Below are 19,745 nucleotides of genomic sequence, written 5' to 3'. Positions count from 1 at the left end.
AGACAATTTAATAGGAGAAAAACAAATAGAAGTTTAATATCCTATATACTTCCTGTACCCATGGGAGAGGCCCAGGAAAATGGAGTAACTCCCCCACATGACCCAAGCCTCCATCTTAAATACCATTTCCAGTTAAAGGCAAAAGAAGATGGGGGGACAGGTATGGGAGGTTAACCAGGAAAAGTATAGTAAACAAGAGTAAGATTGTCATGCAGATCTAAATCTTGGCCTTCTCCATAGGAGATAGGAGCTCCTAGAGATTTAGAGTCATCCTCTCCCTGGTACAAAGACAGAGACACCCTTACAGATGGAGATTTCCCTTATAAATGGAAATGTCTCTTACCAAAAGGATAACTTTGATTAGGGTTTTCAGAGCTTGTCCTGTGCCTGCTGTTTCTTAAATAATCTGCCTAAAATAATCCTCATGCCAAAGAGGCACATTTTTGGGTAGCAAATTCTTCTCCTTTTTGCTGGCATTGAAATTAAGGGAGAAAAGCAAAGAAATGATTAGAATGTCTGTTCCCTACCTACTCCGGCCATGGTGAAAGCACCGTGTTTCCAGGCAGGCACAAAAGTCCTTTCTTTCTTGAGTCTGTTACACTGAATCTCGGGACTCTTTCACTGCCGTATACACACCCTGACATTCCCTGTGGCCTGCGCCTAGAGTGAGGTCCGAGCTCTCTCATAAATTCAGAGACCTCAGGGCCTAAAGAGGCCATCCGAAGGAGACTTTGGAACCAAGCTGAAAACGGCATCAGGGAAGCTCTACAATCTGGGGACGAGGCGCTGTGGTGGGAAAGGTTCGGAAGGGCAGGTACTGTTGGCATATGGGGGATGGAGAAGCTGAAGTATAAAATGAAAGAGAGAAGCAGACAATTATTGGACTTCTCTGGCAGAAGCAGTTGGGCAACTATTGACCCTTGGGCCCAAAGCGGGTTTCAGCAGGATGACCAATTCCGAAGCTCAGGGCTAATCCTGTAAGGGAATCCGTCAGAAGGGGTGGAAGCAGGATGAAATCTTACAGTTGCCAGTGGATATGTTTAAACTGACCAAGGAGCAGTAACCCAGTTAGATTTCAGTAGGTGTGCAAACATCCTGGCACAAGTTGTTCGGAGGCCATTCCTCAAAAATGTTATGGATGGAAGAACATATATTTATAACTTGTTAGACTTTTTCGGCAATTTATGAGCCAAAAAGTTTGAAGAATGTTTATAAATCTCACTTGCAAGCTGCAGTTAGACATAACCTGCATTTACTCTACTGAGTAACACAAAAGAGAGCAGAGAGTGGGGAAAAATCACAAAGCCAGAGAAAAATCACCCATGCTCTAGGGTAGAAGGTAAAGTAGACTCGGGGTAATAAATTGTGTTCCTAAATTGTCATTCACCCCCAAACAGACCCCGAGACTGGGATTTAGGCGCAAGTAGTTTGGGAGGGGATCCCAGGAAGCACAGGGAGGGAATAGGGAAGTAGGACAGGGAGGGAATAGGGAAGTGGGACAGGGAGGGAATAGGGAAGTGGGACAGGGAGGGAATGGAAGCCAATGAGTACCACTCCGGGCAACTGGAGCACAGGCCTGCTGGGGACCCCTTGAGAGACTGGTGAGCACATTCCAGAACTGTGCCACCAAGGCGTGAGGAAGCTGAGGTGTTTCCCATTGATTCCCATCCCTCTCTGGTTGAGGATGGTCTTCTAGTGTTAACTCTGGAGTGCTCCCCCTGCCCCAAACCTTCCCATGGCCAGATATCACTCTCACTCAGAGAGAAACAGCCAACCCAGCGGTGTGAGTGACCTCCAGGGAGTGCGAGGGATATGGGTACGCCACCAATAGTGACCGATATGTAAATTTTTCTCCCGGTCCTGACAGTTTCTCAAACACATATACAAAAAAATGAAATATCAGGGACATTATTAGTTTTTAAATATACTTCAAATTATTGGAGATAAAAATAGAATTTAAAAAATTTAAAAAAAATTTAATGAAAAAAATTTTGTATTAAGTTTATTTATTTTGAGAAAGAGAGAGAGAGCACAAGTGGGGAAGGAACAGAGAGAGGAAGAGAAGATCCCAAGCAGGCTCTGTGCTGTTAGCACAGAGCCTGATGTGGGGCTCAAATTCAGGAACTATGAGACCATGATCTGAGCCGAAATGAAGAGTCAGACACTCAACCACCCAAGCCACCCAGGCACCCCTCTTTTTTTTTTTAAATAAGAATTATTAAAGCTCAAAAATACCATCATGGCACATGAGTCATTGTGTCTAATTATAAAAACTTAACAGCACAATATTTAAATAACCTTTTGTGAGAGGCTTTGTACATGGTGAAATGTTGACTCAGCTTTGTAGCTTATTGGGTGCCCTGGCCCAGAAGGTTGATCCTGGCAGTGTTAGAGAGTTATACCCGTGTGGTGAAGGAGCCCACCACAGAGAGACAGAGGGACGGGATGGAGACTGGGAGCCCTGCATTCTACATCCACTTCGATAATTAGCTATTTTTGCATAGTGTGCTGTCTCAGTTTCCTTTTCTTTACTTTTATGTTATTTATTTTTATTTAAGAAAAACTTGTACAGCACTATGTTCGGGGTAAAGCTCTGAACACTTATCGCGGATTAACTTTCTGAATCTCTTATATCAGTGTAAGGAAGTAGGTACTACTGCTGTCATCCTCTACTTACAGGTGGAGAAACTGAGGCACAGAAAGTGAAGTAAGTCACCCGAGGCGACATAGCTACCAAGTGACAGAGCCAGGGTTTGAACAGAGGTCCTGAGTCCAGATCTTAAACTATGAGATTTTCAGATCTCTGTTTACTTCATCTGTGAAATGGAACTAATGATATCAACCTTGCTCGCTGTAAGGAGGGGCTAAATGAGGTGTTTGAAAAGCACTTTGAAAACCAGAAGCACTATCTAAATGAAAGGCTACTGCATTTCATGAAAAGAAAGGACTGTCCACTGATTATCAGCTGGTTGAGATTTCAACAACATCCTCTCAGCAACCTTATGAACTTTAAATAACAGTCATGCTAATTACATTCACTCTTTTGACTAGGAATTCTAACATTTCAAAAAGAAGTCAACACATTATTTCATTTCACCATTTCAAAAGTTACAATAGTCCTATATGATATCTTAAAAGTAAATACCCTTATCCCCATTTTACAGATCAGAAAACTGAGACCTATAGAGTGATTTGCCCAAAGTCACACAGTTGACAATTAGAAGAGCCAGGGCTCAAACTCAGACATCTTTCCAAATTTTTTTTTTAATGTTTATTTTATTTTGAGAGAGAGACAGAGTGTGAGTGGGGGAAGGGCAGAGAGAGAGGGAGACACAGAATCCAAATTAGACTCCAGGCTCTGAGCTGTCAGTGCAGAGTCCAATGCAGGGCTCGAACTCACAAACCGTGAGATCATGACCTGAGCTGAAGTCAGAAGCTTACTGACTGAGCCACCCAGGTGCCCCTCAGACATCTTTTCAAATTCAATGCTTTTGAATTTGTCTTCACTATGAATAGTGCTCCACTAAATGTGACCTTCAAAAATTAACAATAAAAGAAAGAGAAAAAAATACAATGAAAGAAAGAAGGAAGGGAGGGAGGGAGGGAGGGAGGACAGTTGCTGTTTAATAGGTAGGGAGTTCCAGATTGGGAAGATGAAACAAATTCTGGGGATGGATGGTGGTGAAGGTCACACTACCATGTGAATGTACTTAATGTCACAGAACTGTACACTTCAAAATGATCAAAGTAGTAAATTTTATGTTATGTATATTTTTCCACAACAAGCAGAAGGAAGGAAGGCAAAAGGAGGGGGGAGGGACGGAAGGAGGGAAGAAAAATTTGTAAGTTTGTCACCATGCAACTTTGGGGGCATCTTAAGAATCAACTGAAAAAGTTTGCTTTGAGTCAGCAAAGATATCATCAAGGAAGGTGGTCTAGACAGTTCATTTGAATGACTTTTTTCAGTTAAACATTTTAGTAGAAAAATGCTAACAGCCTTTTCCCAAGAGATCTCTTATGGCCCAAACACTTCCTATTTCTCTAACCATTTCAAGCCCAGAAGAGTTGCTGGAGGTACTGAGGAGATGATTCTCCCTGAGCACAATTCCCCTTTTGAATACTTTTAAAGGGACTTGCTTAACATGAAGTCACTTGCTTACATGAAAAGACCTTAGAGGAGGCAGCACCAGGCACGAGGGTGAAACATTCGGAGGAGGTAGGGAGAAGAGCAGAGCCTGGTCACATCTTTACTCCCCCGTGAGCAGCAGGAAGCCTCTGCCCCCATGCCCACTATCCATGTGAGCTGGAATCCAGCTCAGCCTTGATTTTAAACTCTCATTTTCTTCATTTACACAACTGTTAGTATCACAGAGGACCCAGGGCACACTGGAAAAGACAGTTATCTTAAAGATATGTGGTTGGTTTGACTCTCAATTTTTGATCTGAAAGCAAATGTGCATGATATGACAATGCCTCATACTTTAAAGCACCACACAGCTGTCTGATTCTTATTATATTGTCTTGATTAAGTCCCCTTGGAAATCTGTCCTGGCTGACTGGACAGGGGTCATGGATTCCCCTAGGTCCTACTTTGATATTGTAATAGTGACATAATGGGACAGAAGGTAGCTGTACTTGTGGTGAACACAGCATAGTGTATAGACTTGTCAAATCAGTAAGCTGTACACCTGAAACTAAGGTAACATTGTGTGCTAACTCTACTCAAGTAAAAAAAAATAGTAAACACCCACTGCTGAGTGACTGCCTCAGCAAACACCCACACACTTCTACGTCAGGGACAGCAAACTAAGGATCTACTGGCCACATCTGTCCCTCTGCTTGCTTGTTTTCATATGGTCCATGAGCTAAGCATACTTTTTACATTTTATTTATAAAGTTTATTTATTTATTTTGATAGAGCAAGAGAGCACGTGAGCAGGGGAGGAGCAGAGAGAGGGGGAGAGAGAGAGACAGAGAGACAGAGAGAGAGAGAGAGAGAGAGAGAGAACCCCAAGCAGGCTCTGCCCTGTCAGTGCAGAGCCCAGTGCAGGGCTTGATCTCATGAACTGTGAGATCCTGACCCGAGCCGAAACCAAGATTTGGACACTTAACTGACTGAGCCACCCAGGCGCCCTAGTTTTTATATTTTAAATGGTTGGGGTAAAAATCTAAAGAAAAATCAGGAGTGCCTGAGTAGCTCAGTTGGTTGAGCATCCCACTCTTGGTTTCGGCTCAGGTCAGGATCTCACAGTTGGTGATTTTGAGCCCCACATCTGTGCTACCTGTGTGGAGCCTGCTTGAGATTGTCTCTGCCCCTCTCTCTCTGCCCCTCCACCACCTGCTCTCTCTCTGTCTCTCTCTCTCTCTCTCAAAATAAAGAAATAAACTTGAAAAAGAAAGAAGAATCACATTTTGTGACATGTGAAAAGTACATGAAATTCAAATTTCAGTGTCAATAAATAGGTTTTTACTGGAACACAGCTATGCCCATTTACTTACATAATACCTATGGCTGCTTTCATGCTATAATGTCCGGTTGAGTGGTTCCAACAGAGACCTTATGGCCCACAAAGCTGAAAATGTTATCTGGCCCTTGACAAAAAATGTTTACCGGCACCTGGCCTATGTGCACTGAATGTGTGAACAACAACATTCTGTTGTTCTCTTGCCTGTTCATACCAAAATTGTTGGTTCCTTCTTTAAATGGAGGAGAGAGCCTGTCTTCCATTTCGCATGGCACTCTGCCTGTTAGGCTTATTAACTTGTGATAATGAAGACAATAGGCCACTGACCTTTGCTGTTGGTTTTCCAGTATCAAACACTCATTGTTTAGGATGCTTAGTGACCTTATCAGCAAGGTAAGTACGAATTTAGTATCTCAGGCTCTGCCTGACACTATGGATATAAAAGTCCGTGACCATTAAGGATTTAAAATTCTGGTTGGGGAAGCAGGCTATACCCAGGTAAAGCCCTCAAAGAACAATAGAATGATATTTACATATTACATTCCCCTTTGTGAGGCACTCTCAGAATAGACGATGCTGGGCCAGTCTATGAAGTGCTTTTATCATGGTCAGACATATGAGTACATGTTTAAGGACGAAGCTGTTTTCTGTATAATTATGGAATAGAAAACTTAGGAGTTATCAAGTCCCATTTCCTTCACATATGGAAGAGGAAACTAGTGCCCACAGAGGTCCCATGGTTGGTTAGCTGAGAACCAAGACTAGAACCTGGGTCTCTGGATCCCCAAGTTAGTTATACTTGACTATAGCACTTCAGAGTCTCAGGTCTTTTTAAAGCACCAGTAAAGGATGCTTAAAACTAAATATTTACTACACTTCTCTTCATCCCATATGACATGTTTTCCTCAAACCATCATTTTAACCTTTAATTTCACCTCTGCTGACAAGCTAGGAAAGAAAAGATGCCAAATTCTGATTTTTCTGTTCTCCTGTGGTGTTGCCAATCATTTAACGTGGAAAGGGAAAAGAAAATAATGAAATTCTTAAAAATCTGTTTTGACTGCTATTTCTTTAGAAAGAAATAAGTGTTTCCCATATGCTCTCATGGAGAAACAACTGTAATTTTGTTTTTACATCAATTTTGTATTGTTTTTTGTGTGTTTAACGTATTTCTCATAACAGAGGCCTGACCCTGGTATGAAACTGCCTGATAATCAAACAAAACAACACAAAACAAACAAAGAACAGCACCAATGGGAAAAAAAGAAATCGTGAAAAGCTTGAAGTTAACCTGTAGTTATTCTATTTATATGTACACAACATAAAGAAATAAGTGAGTCACATGGACATATTATTATTGTCACAATAAGTTCTTCTCACACTGGAAATAAATGTCTTTATGTGCTGCACTTCGCATTTTCTCCCTACTTCTTTCCTATTACCACTGACCAATTGGTCTGTGTACAATACCAAAAAAAAAAAAAAAAAAAAGAAGAAGAAAAGACGAAAAGAAAGAAAAAGAAAAAGTAATAAAGAAGTGAAGTTTAAAGAAATGTACCTAGGAACATTTTGGCTCTTGTCTTCCCACGAAATTTTAGCTGTTCTCAATCACTGCATAACTAAATGTTGGCTCTAGCTCCCGCATATTGGGGCTAAGAGTCCTGGCTTGGTTGAAAGATCCCAGAGGCTTTGATGTCCCTACAATATTTGGCAGGGCCCACTGCTGCAGGCCTCAGCTGAGACTCCTCACTTACTCACTTTGAAGTTAGCCAGAGCTCACTTCTCTGAATCTAAATTGCTGAGTTAATTTGAGGCTATGAATGCTGATCCTACAGGTCTGGCTAGGAAGTTCTGTACTCTTCTTTAGAGGAACTGGGATATGGAGAGTTTTGAGGGCAGCAGACCAGGTCTTTAAGAGAGGTGGTATGGGATTTTCCACCTCTGATAACAGCAGACTAGCTTGTTGCTGAGCAACTCTCCTAACATAAAAGTTAGAAAATCTCTTTGAAAACATCAGAGAAATACCAAAGCAGTAAGGATTCAAGGGGCCAAAATCCTGGAGAGGAGGGTAAAGGAATGAAGCTATTGTTCAGCATCATTTTCCCCTTAAAGCATTTGTTAAGTTTCAATCAGCAGCAGAGACATAAAGCTGAGTGGAGCTTCCAGCAGTTTTAGAAGGAAGGAGGTCAATAAATGGAGTACAAGGGCCACCAAGGAGAGGAGGCCAGGTAAACACCCCAGGCTTTCAGTTCAGATTCCCAAAGGGGTAGACCCCAGGAGGAGGGATGAACCAATTCTCACAAAGACCAAAGCTCAGCCTCCAATCTGCACGGTCCCCAGTTGGGTCAGGTATACTGCCACCTAACTGCCTGCAAGAAGCAAGAGCTAATCTTTTCTGGATGATAATAACATCCAGAGCCTCAAATTATTTACAATTCATTATATACAAAATCAGGTAGTCAAACAAAATTGCCTCATATACCAGGAGGCAAAACAAGATGGCCAAAACACAGGAGAAGAAAATCAATAATAGAAACAGGCTTATAGAGTTACCAGAGAGGGATTTCAAAATATACTGGGACTAATTCAAGAAATTAAAATGGAAATCCTAGAATTGCAATATACCCAAACTGAAGTTAATAATTAAGTGGAAGCTTCAGAAGCAGACTAGACACAGCTGAAGAGAGGATTTGTGAGCTGAAAATGGCCAGACTGAAGTACAGTGAGAAAAAAGGCTGGCAAATAAGGAAAAAGGAGAAGGAAATTTATGGGACATGGTGAGACGGTGAGACGAAAATGTGACTAAAATAGTTCCCAGTAACTGAGGCCTGACCCTGGTATGAAATTTTCTGCCTCAATAAAAGCAAAAACAACCAAAGGAGGAAGAAAACTTGAAAAGCTTGAAGTTAACCTACAGTATCCTATTTATATGAAGACAGCATAAAAAAGGAGAGGAAAAAGAGAATGAGACAGAAGCAATATTTGAAGTTGTAATGGTTGAGAACTTTACAAAACTGGCTAAAACTTCAAGCCACAGATTTAAGTAAAGCTATGAATCTCAAGCAGGAAAAATACAAAGAAAACCACTTAAGTGCATCACAGCAATGCTGCTGAAAACCAAAGGTACGGGAAAAAATCTTAAAATCGGTCAAAGAAAAATCAATAATTTTGAAAAGCAACAACAAAACTGATATCTGTCATCACAGTAGAAATCAGAATACAATAAATGGCAACTTCAAAGTGTGAAAGAGAACTGCCGGCTTAGAATTCTATGCCCAGTGAAAATATCCTCCCCAGATTACATCAAATAAAGGCATTTCCACACACAAAAATAGAAAATGTATCCCCATTAGACTTAACACTGAGTGAAACATTGAAAGGCATTCTTTGGACCGAAGTAAAATGATCTCAGATGAAGTCACAGAGATGCAGGAAGAAATAGCAACAGAAAAGGTAAATATAGGAATAAATTTAAATTTAAAGATAAATATGTGAGTAAATGTAAAAAAACTAACAAAAAGTATGTAAAACAGTAAACATAATGAGTTGTGGGTTTTAAAATACAAAGAGAATTAAAATATAAAATAGAAATAGTCCCTCCCCACCCCCCCAAAAAAGGCAGGAGGGAATTAAAATAAAGTGTCCCTGGGTTGCGATCCTTGAATTCTCCAGGAAGTGGGAAAGTACTAATTTATAGCAAATTCGAATAAGTCAAGGATACATGTTGTAAACTGTAGGGTAGCTCCTAAAAGAATGCTAAGAAGAGTTTATATAATTCAACTTATGGGGAGGGGTAGAATAATTAAAATATTTCATTAATTTAAAAGAAGGCAAGAAGGGAAAAAGGATAATGAAACAGGTGAGACCAATAAAAAACAAATAACATGGTAGATTTAAATCCTGATACATCAGCAAAGTCAAATTTATCAGAGTGTCTGTGTTCATAGAACAGAAACCTGTAGCCAAATTACAAAGAGCAAAGACATTTGTTTAAAGTCACGCATGTTATGCATACCCACAAAATACCAACATGGATGAAGAAAATTTAAAACATAATACAAAGGCATCCATGGCAAATAGGTTAATGGGGATCATCAATTAAATGAGTATGTAAGATTACTCAAGGCACAAAACTTTAAATACTGTGAAATTGTATGGCCCATATAGGAAAGAAATTTGATACTGGCTTTCTCAAATAGTTTTAAACATTTTATAATAATCTAAACATACATGACATAACCAGTAATGAGTTATGGAGCTGAAATAAACTTTTATCTTTTTTTAACGTTTGCTTATTTATTTTGAGAAAAGGGGTGAGGGGCAGAGAGAGAAGGAGAGCAAGAATCCCGAGCAGGCTCCACAGGGTCAGCGCAGAGCCCACTGTGGGGCTTAAACCCACAAACCATGAGATCATGACCTGAGCCAAAATCAAGAGTCAGATGCTCAACCGACTGAGCCACCGAGGCACCCAGAAACTTTTCTAACCTCTCATTAATAGTAAGTCAATTTTACAGGGCGCCTGGGTGGCTCAGTCAGTTGGGTGTCCAACTTCGGCTCAGGTCATGATCTCGCAGTTTGTGAGCTTGAGCCCCACGTCGGGCTCTGTGCTGACAGCTCAGAGCCTGGAGCCTGCTTCGGATTCTGTGTCTCCCTCTCTCTCTGCCCTTACACAGCTAGTGCTCTCTCTCTCAAAAATAAAATAAAAACATTACAAAAAATTTTTTTTAAAAAGTCAATTTTAATCAACCATGTGGCAAGTCTGACTTGTTTTTCTAATTTCTCTATAGAAAAGATTATCACTGGGGCGCCTGGGTGGATCAGTCAGTTAAGTGTCCAACTCGTTGGTTTCAGCTCAGGTGATGATCTCACGGTTCGTGGGATTGAGCCCCAACTGGAGCTCTGTGCTGACGACATGGGGCCTGCTTGGGATTCTCTCCCTCTCTCTCTGCCATTCCCCTGCTCATGCATGCATGCTCTCTCTCTCTCAAAATAGATAAATAGACTTAAAAAAAAAAAGGAAAGAATATCACCAAACCATTGTCATTTTAAAAGGAGACAAATGAGGGGGCACCTGGGTGGCTTGGTCGGTTAAGCATCTGACTTCAGCTCAGGTCATGATCTCACGGTCCGTGAGCTCGAGCCCCGAGTCAGGCTCTGTGCTGACAGCTCAGAGCCTGGAGCCTGTTTCAGATTCTGTGTCTCCCTCTCTCTCTGCCCCTCCCCCGTTCATGCTCTGTCTCTCTCTGTCTCAAAAATAAAATAAACGTTAAAAAAAAAAAATTAAAAAAAAAAACGAGACAAATGAGGATGAAGTCAAAATATCTGAGAAAAGAAGTGTGATGGACATGTATCAGGCAGTTAATTAAGAGATATTATGTTTTCTGGATTTGGTGATGTTTGTTGAGTTTATCAACTTATTTAAATTTGTAACACTGTGATTTCCAAATATAACATGTTTCTAAATATTTTCAAACATTCACTGCTCTACTTAACTTTTTGTTCATAATTTTACTTGTTTTTTTCTTAAAAACCGTCCTCCAAACAGTTCCCATAAAACCTGGATAAGGTCTTGTCATCTAGGGTTAGAATAACCATTCTACTGCAGCCATTTGTTAACCATCAAAGGGAATGAACATGATTCACAAACCATAATCCAGCATTTCTGGTTCTCTGAGTAAGACCTACCAGAATTCATTCATTTCTTTATTCCTTCCTTCATTTTCCATCCACTCAGGTATTCAACAAACACTTATCAAGCATCTACTACAGGTTAGGGACTGTTTTAGTATCAGAGAATATGCCAGTGAATGAGATAGCCTCCCATTTTGTGTGGGGGATTATATTTCTAGTGGTAGAAGATAGACAATAAACAAGTAAGCAAATAAATGAACAAAATAATTCTCAAGAAAATAATACTGGATGATATTTACCTAAGAGAAATGAAGACATACCTCAATTCATAATCACCCAAAACTGAAAACAATCCTAATGCCCGTTGACTGAACAAGGGATAAACAAACTGTGGTATATCCATGCAGTTTAATACTACCTCAGCAATAAAAAGGAATGGGGGTGCCTGGGTGGCCCAGTCTGTTGAGTGTCTCTTGGTTTCAGCTTAGGTCATGATCTCACAGTTCATGGGTTCAAGCCCCATGTCAGCCTCTACACTGACATCACAGAGCCTACTTGGGATTCTCTCTCTCTCTCTCTCTCACTCTCTCTCTCTCTCTCTCTCTCCCTCTCTCTTTCTCTCCTGCTCTCTCTCTCAAAATAAATAAATAAACTTAAAAAAAAAAAAAGGAATGAGCTACTGATACATGCAACAACATGAGTTGCAAGAAGCCAGACTTAAACAACTATACACTGTATAATATCATTTATATGATATTTTGGAAAAGATGAGTCATTTCCAGGAGCTGAGGGTGGAGGAAGGAAGGGGGTAGACCACACAGATACAGGAGAGTATCTGGGTGTGATGGAAATGTTCTACATCTAGACTGTAGTGCTGGTGGTGTGTAAGTTTGTCAAAATTCAGAGAAATGTACACCTAAAAGTTTACTGTTTGTGAGTTACACCTCAGTCAACCCCAAAAAAGAAACTGGATGATGGAATAGCATTGGTCATTCCTTTAGACTGAGTGACCAATGAAGACCTCCTATAGAAACTGATGTTTAATGTGTAAAATGAACCAGCAGCCTCTTAGAGGTTCCTAGGCAAATCAGATCTTTTCAAGTAGCAGCAAATATCAGATACTAATCAGCAGAATTTCAAAGCTGACTGTAGTAAACAAAATCCCTTGTTCCATTATGGGGAGGTAGAAAGAGAGGAATGGAGAAATTTTTTTCTTTTATTCTGCAAAACGTGTGTTTTAATTAAGAGAGAATTTATGCAAACCCTACATACCAGGAGGATTTACAAGTGCAAAAATGCTAATTTAGTCTATTTTCAAAGGATGTTATTGACAAGTACAGTTCAAAAAACCTCACCAGGAAGCCCTTTCAGGCTATGCAGTATGTTTCATGATCAAGTTTGTGCTTTTTTTTTTTTTTTTTTTTTTTTTTTTTTGCCTCCATTCATATTAAGTTGCCAGAAATAATACTTAATTAATCACATAAAAGTCTAACACTTTAAAAGATAACATGTAAGAGACAAGGTCAAAATTCTTTTTTGCCCTTCTATCCGCAGCACTCCAGTTGAAAGAGCCTTGCATCTGCCCTCTGGGCACTCCAGAGTCTGCCAGGAGCCGCCACAGATCTGTCACTGTGGGAACACACAAGTTGAGTCTCCTTTCCAGAGAGGCAGTGTATGCTTCAGAAAAGTCATACTGTGGAGAAGTTATGGACTGCTGGCTCATGTAAACCCCTCCAACAGAGGGACTTTCTGGAAAAGATGCTTTGCAAGAAATTAAATTTTCTTCTCTTGTGCAAAAAAAGGCCAATCTCCCTGGAATCCGTGAGGCTGGGCCTCTAGAACATTAGTGGAGCATTTGGATCCCCTTAGAAGGGCACCACCGTGGAGTCACTCAGGTTATCTTCCCTCAGAATAGTAGGGTTTGAGATCAGTAGCTCCCGCTGTCCAGGGAAGGGAAATGGAATCAGACTCTGTGTTTTGATGGTTTCTGAAGAAAAGGTTCCATTTTCCCCGAAGGAACTGGGACTTAGAACGAGGAAAGCCAGGATTATAGTCTGACTGTACTCTGAACCTGTTGTGACAAGGCCAAATTCCATCTTTCGGTCTCTGTCAAACAAGGGTTTGAACTTCAAGATGACTTCTACTTGTTGCTGCTCAAACATCACCCAAGCTGTGGCTAGTGTCCTCTTACTAGAGGAGCTAGTAAGCTAGCTAGGAGGCATTTGATAATTGCCCATCTGAGGAATCCCTGATACTCTCAATGAGAGAGATCAGCTAGCATGGATCTTGGAAAGGAGATTTGGACCCCAAGACATAGAGCAAACTCTCTTCTTTCCAAGAGAACTTTCTGCAGTGATGGAAATGTTCTGTATCTGCACTGTCCAGTAGAGTCACATGTGGCTACTGGGCCTTTCACATGTGGCTGGTGTGACTAGGGAGCTGAATTTTTAGTTTGATTTAAATTAGATTTAAATTTAAATAACCACTGTGATTAGTGGCTAACATGTTCGACCATGTGACTTGAGATATCAGGAAAGGTTGAAAACTACATTATCTCATAAATTCCTTGCAATGAATGCGAAGAATCTGTACTTCAAGACGTTTGCATAAATGCAACACTTTCCTGTTTCTTCCCACATTCCAAATCACAAGGGAGGGGAAAACTTATGAACGGTCTTTTCCATGGAATCAAAGAAGGATCACAATTACACTGGAACTCCTGTATACATCTACTCTTAGGATTCATTCTGCCAGCTCCATTCTAGCAGAAATAGCACTGAAAAATAATACCGAAGCAGGCACAATATAACGTGGGCATTATATGCTGTCAACATTAAATATAGCTTTAAACTTTACATTTACTGGAAAAGAAAACACGAACTCTCCTCATCCTTCTCCTGTTGAGGGTCCAATTCAGGTCTTAAATTCCATGTACATAATACTGAAGTGCCTAGTACAGAAATGGGCATCTGATAGGAAAGAGCAGTATGCAGAAAAATACATCCATCCATCCAACCACTGTCCATCCATCTGCCCATCCACTCAGCCATTCACCTGTCTGTTCATCTGTCCATCCATCCACCCATCTCTTCATCCCCCAAATCTATTTATAGAATCAGAAAGAAAGGTTTTTCTCTCATTTACTCAAACAATGACAGCTTAGTAGAGAGGAAGAGGTAAGAAGCCGGTGACCGTGTTTTTAAACATTTTAAGGAGTATGCTTTCAGATGAATTCCAAAAGACAAGAATAATAAGAATGAGAAGAAAAGTGTGCATTAATTAACCATAATTTTAATTAACCAATAGTTACTGATCATACATTTGGTGCAAAGAACCATGTGAGGTACTGTGGAAGATATAAGGATGTGTAAGAAATCTCTGCCCTCAGCATCCTTAATAATCTACTTGAAAAGTTAAAGCAATGAATATATGAGGCTAAAAAAAGACAAATGAGTGAAATACTTCAAAAGAGGAAGATGAAAGAAGTCACAAGATAGTTCATGTCTCAGATAATGAACTTTGTGTTTAGAGTAGGGTCAGGAACTTCGGGCTAGAAAGGTCCCACTTAGGGCTTTAAGGGGGAAGCTTGCCAAATTCCAAATGATAGGCAAGATGACAGAATTGAAAAACTTTGGAGAGACCTTAGAAATAATCTGGCTCAACTCTATTACTTTACAGATGATTCAACTAAGGTCAGAGTGTTAGTGACTTGGTCCGACTCCCTGAAATGGGCAGTAATGGCAGCAAAAAGCCTAAAAGGCAGGACTGTTGACACCCATTCCCAGCCCATACATCACACGGGGAGTAGAATCTTCTATGTAGGAAAGGAGAAAGCATTCTGGAGAATGTGCACAAAAGCATAAGCAAGGAAGCAGAGCCAGGAACTCGTCAGTTTAACCACCAGGTGCATGTGTAAGGGGAAAAAACCATGAAAGGAGAGGTAGGGCAGGGACCAAAAGTAAAGGGGCCTGAATGCAAATCTGCAAATGGTCAGCTGTGTGAAACCCAGAATTCTGGTTTCTGGGACTGCCTTGAAGTCTCCCTTTGACACAGTGGCAGCAGTATCAACTTTTCCAGAAAACTGTTATTCCTTTCATATTAACAAAGATTCCAGTTTGCCTGGGGGAAGGGAGGACTGTAGAAGGGAGATTGGAACGAGTGCTGGCACTGCTGGTGAGCCTACAGGGGGTGGGAACGGATGATTATCACTATGCCCATTCACACCTCAGAAACCCTGATTCAGTAGATTTAGGGTAGCAGCCAAGAAGCTGTATGTTTTTTGAGCTCCCCAATGATTGGTGATGATCACCCAGTGTGGAGGGTCCTCCGGTTCATCCTTTTACCAACCTGTCAAATACAGACTAGCACTTTAGAAAACTCTTTGATGATATTTACTAAATATATGCCACCAGTGATCCAGTGACTCCATTCCCAGGCTGAGACCCAAGAGAAAGAAACACACATGTACCCCAAAAGGCATGAATAAGAATATCCAGAGTAGGCTATCAGCAGCCCCCAACTGGAAACAACCCAATGTCCATCAGTATTAGAATGGATACACAAACCGAGATATATTCATATGGTGGAATACCACACAAGAATTAAAAAGAACAAACCATTGCTATGTGCACCAACACAGATGACTCTCACAGACATGAGAAGCATAAGAAGTATGATTCTATTTATATGAGATTAACGAACTGGCAAAAATAATCTATGTTAACTGAACTCAGAATAGTGATTGCCTCTCTCTGGGGGTGGGTATTAACTGGAAAGAGACAGAAAAGAAACTCCTGGGGTGCCAGATATTCTATATCTCCAGCCGGGTGGTGGTTACGTTGCTATGAAGACAGTGCAAATACACTGATCTATACACTTGTTCACTTTACTGTATATAGATCATACCTTGTTGAGAAAAAATAGAGATTGTGTGTGTGTGTTTGCCCTGCCAACCTCATGACGTTATTATAAGACTCCAATAGCTTTTTAAAACGAGATAGACAAGTATAGTTTTATATTATTTAACTAGCTCAATACTTATTCTTGTTGAAATTGGTTAGATGCAGTACCTGTGATTCAGGTGAGCCATCAGCTTTCTCAAGCCTTTACCAAAGCACAAAAAGTTAGTTACACGGAAGCTTATAGTAATTTCTGAAGTTGGAAATTGGAAATTTCCGAACTTGGACACACAGTAACTATAAAGTTGCTGAGAGCACACTAGAGCTGCCAAAGGGTGCAAACCGGCTTTTGAAAGAGTCTTTTTGCCAATGGTCTGCTTCGAAAGCTCCCTGCAGCTGCATTTGTACATTCCACGCCCTCACTTTTCTCCCTGCCCACCCCCCCCAACACCTCCACACCCACCAACCCAGAATGCAAAATCTCCTCTTCCCGTCAAGAAAATGGCCCTCATCCCGAGGTGCCCCGGGCCATTGGTCATGAGCCACAGACAGACCTTCTGCCGGCTGGGGAGTTTGCCTGCCCCTGGATCAACGTGTGAAACTGCCTGTGGCCATTAGCACCTGGTGGGCAAACGCTCAGGTTAGAACAAGCTGGACGTGAGCTGCGGGAACGGAGAAACCCTGTCTGTCCAGTCCGATGTGCAAACCTTGTCTCTGGGCTGTTATTTTTCCACCTTTGAAAATGAACAGTGTACTTCAGGCAGCTAAGTCTAAACACATGTCTACAAATACTGATAACACTATCTTTATTTGTCCATTACTTGACAAAGCCAGATCACCTGGGGACTGTTTGTTCCTCTACAAAATGAGAATCCACTATCGTATGTATTAAAATGTAGGACATTCTCTTCAGAGTATAAACTTTCAAGAGCTGCTTCTCTGTCTTTCCTGGTACACTCTCAAATCCGTGTGTATCTTTAACACCATATCATCCCGTGGATTTTAAAATAAAAATGTATAAGCTCTGGCTCAATGTTCCGGTTTTTCTTCATTTGACCATATGCTCCATGATGTTTCTGGAGTCTATCCATCACTGGGTCCGATTTCTAGATCTCAGAGGTATGTAAGATATATGCAGCCACACGTGTGAACAACCTGCAGATATTTCCTGACTGGTTCATTCAAGCAAGAGTTGTTTACAGAATAGATGCTCGGTAAATGTTCAAAGACTGTTGATGAATCTTTAAGAATGAATACATGTGAATTTGAAAGCAACATGTGCACACAAGAAATGCAGTTCACAGATATGAATATTTCCCAGAATAAAACACTGGACTCCCTGCCCCCAATGAAAAAAAAAACCCAAAGTCACCGTATATGGAAGTACATCACTAAAGATATTAAAATTCAAAATCAGACTTGAATGGAGCTTTCTCAAGGAGAAAAAAAATCCACATCATGCTTATTTCACTAAAGAGATACTTAGAAAAACCAGCTCTCTGGTTACAAAGAGAGCCAAATACAAAATCAGCTGTGAGAAAAGTTAAATAGTCTGAGGAAAATAAATTTCAAGGAAATGCTGCTTATTTTCTCCTCTTGTTTATTTCTGAAAGCCTATTTTGAGGAAGAAATTCAGTGAGACTTTTCTGTTCTCTGATGACGTTGAATTGCTTCTAAGAAACATTTGCCTCGGGTGTAAACTCTATTAGGTGTGACTTTTTTTTTTCTTCTCACCACTCAATTAATTTTGCAAGGAGGGAGAAATTAGGAAAAAGCAACACTAAATCGATTTGTCTCCTGAAAATGAACGTCAATCTTATGCTCAGAATATTTTTTTTCTCATTTGTCCCCTTCTGTCCCACCACTCACTCACTTTTCTTTCTTAAACCAGTATGTCAAACTCAAGAAGTAATCTCCAGAAGAAAAACATTCCTGGGAGGGAATCGGAGTGTGAGTAGAACTTCCCTTTGTGCAAGCAGCTCTGTCTGCCCCAGGGTGGTGGCTCATTTACCAAGGCATCTATCACCCTCAGAGAGAATGTGACTTTCCTCCAGAACTTACCTGTCCGCCGAGAGAGCCGTGAGGGTGAAGACAGACACCCCCACCGAGGTGAGCTGTATAAAGGGGATCAGCTTGCAGCCAATCCTGCCAAACAGCCATCTGTCGGCCAGGTACCTGCTGGCATCCACGGGAGCACATGTTACCAAGAGGAGCAGATCTCCCAACGCCAGACTGGAGATGAACAGGTTCGGCACATTTCGCATGGCCTTCACAGTACAGAAGATCTTGATCAGCGTGATGTTGCCGATGAGGCCTATCAGAATGATGACCCCATAGATTGCAGGGATGACATACAGGATCCCCGGGTGGAACCAGTCGTCGTTCATGGGGACATCTGCACTGTGACTGGAGATGTTGCAGTGCAAGAAGTGGTCCACTTCCAAGTTCAAAAGCAGACAATCACTTAGAGCCATCCTCTAGATTCTTTCCCACCTGAAAAGTGCTCTTAGATGCTGTTGCTTAACTTTGATTTTGCAGTTGGGTGAAGATGAGGATAAAAATCTATGCTGGGCTCTTTATCTTCTTTAATAAAAATAGAGTACATATACACTATAGCATTCAGAACTGTCTGGCACTATTTTGACGCTGGTGCTGCCGTGGTCTTCACTTGACCAATGTACTACATGTCTCTATTCAGTAAGTTAACAACAAAACAACAACAAAAATTCGGCCAGAAAGGGCTCAGAATTAAACCCACTCTGTACCAACCCTTTCTACCTCCATTCTAGTCTGAGTCTCCCTGGCTGCAGTTTACAAAGAACTTTTGGCCGGCTATTTTCATACGGCATTTCCTATCTTTCCTGATATTTAGAACCTGAAGGTTTAAAGTGGGTAGAAAAAAAACTGCACAGAGAAAGCCTCAAATCCTATAGGCAGGATGCTGTGCACGTCACTGACTTAACCAGCAAACAGCAGCTCTGCTGAGCTGAGGCTCTGAAGAGGAACCAGGGCTAAGTACAGACAGAGAATGCCAGCCCCCTGCTGGACACTTCAATCACTGCCCAGTAGCCTGCGCTCCCCAGATGAGAATCCACCTGCAGACTTTAACGGACACCCTTGGCTTCTCATTTATGATACAGCACCTACGGCAGTTATTTAATAAGCATTGCTAGCCCTCTGCAGGGCCCCGCAAATCTTGCTGATACTATCCATGCCCGTGAATCTAGATAAAACTCACATCCCATTTTCTCATCTTTACCAATACATTAGAATGACATGTTAGGGTTGCTATAAAATGAGGTCGGTATCTGAATTAAATGCACACAGATGCACAGGATGTCCCCGTGTGAGCTGTCCCACCAGCCTTCCCAATGCCTCTTTGAATGGGGACTGCCACTGAGGAACAGTCGGCATAGGATTTGTGCCTTAAACCTTTAGTAACTGACATCTGGGAAAAGCAGAAGCAGAACACACACGCGCCCTTTCCCATAGCTTTCGCAAGCCGTTATTGTTCCCTTTACCAGGGGGAAATAAGATCAGGAGCCAGCTGCATTCTTAAATATCAGTAGCCTTTTCCAGAAAAACGGGATTTTTCTCATTGGATCTAAAAATTACATGAACTGGCATTTTGATGCAGTTATTTGAAGTTTTTTTATTTGAATGCTTGCCATGTTTAATAGCAACTTTCCTCTTAAGTCCTGAGTAGGAAATTAACAGAAAAGGACTTACAGATAGAGTACCAAGGAATTGG

The 19,745-nt window shown here is 41.1% G+C and overlaps 1 protein-coding gene across 1 annotated transcript in view; it reads right to left on the bottom strand.

Moving 5' to 3' along the window:
- Positions 1 to 18,840, bottom strand: part of GRPR (gastrin releasing peptide receptor) — a 34,609-nt gene extending 15,769 nt beyond the window's left edge. Inside the window, exon 1 of the mRNA XM_007092263.2 lies at positions 18,056 to 18,840. Within this exon, the coding sequence (XP_007092325.1) occupies positions 18,056 to 18,468 (413 nt within the window). The 5' untranslated portion in view covers positions 18,469 to 18,840. The remainder of the gene's footprint in view (positions 1 to 18,055) is intronic.
- Between the last annotated feature and the right edge of the window lie 905 nt (positions 18,841 to 19,745).

The sequence above is a fragment of the Panthera tigris genome, chromosome X, assembly GCF_018350195.1.
Source record: "Panthera tigris isolate Pti1 chromosome X, P.tigris_Pti1_mat1.1, whole genome shotgun sequence".
In the NCBI taxonomy this organism is placed as follows: Eukaryota; Metazoa; Chordata; class Mammalia; order Carnivora; family Felidae; genus Panthera; species Panthera tigris.
This window is presented reverse-complemented; position numbering and strand designations above follow the sequence as displayed.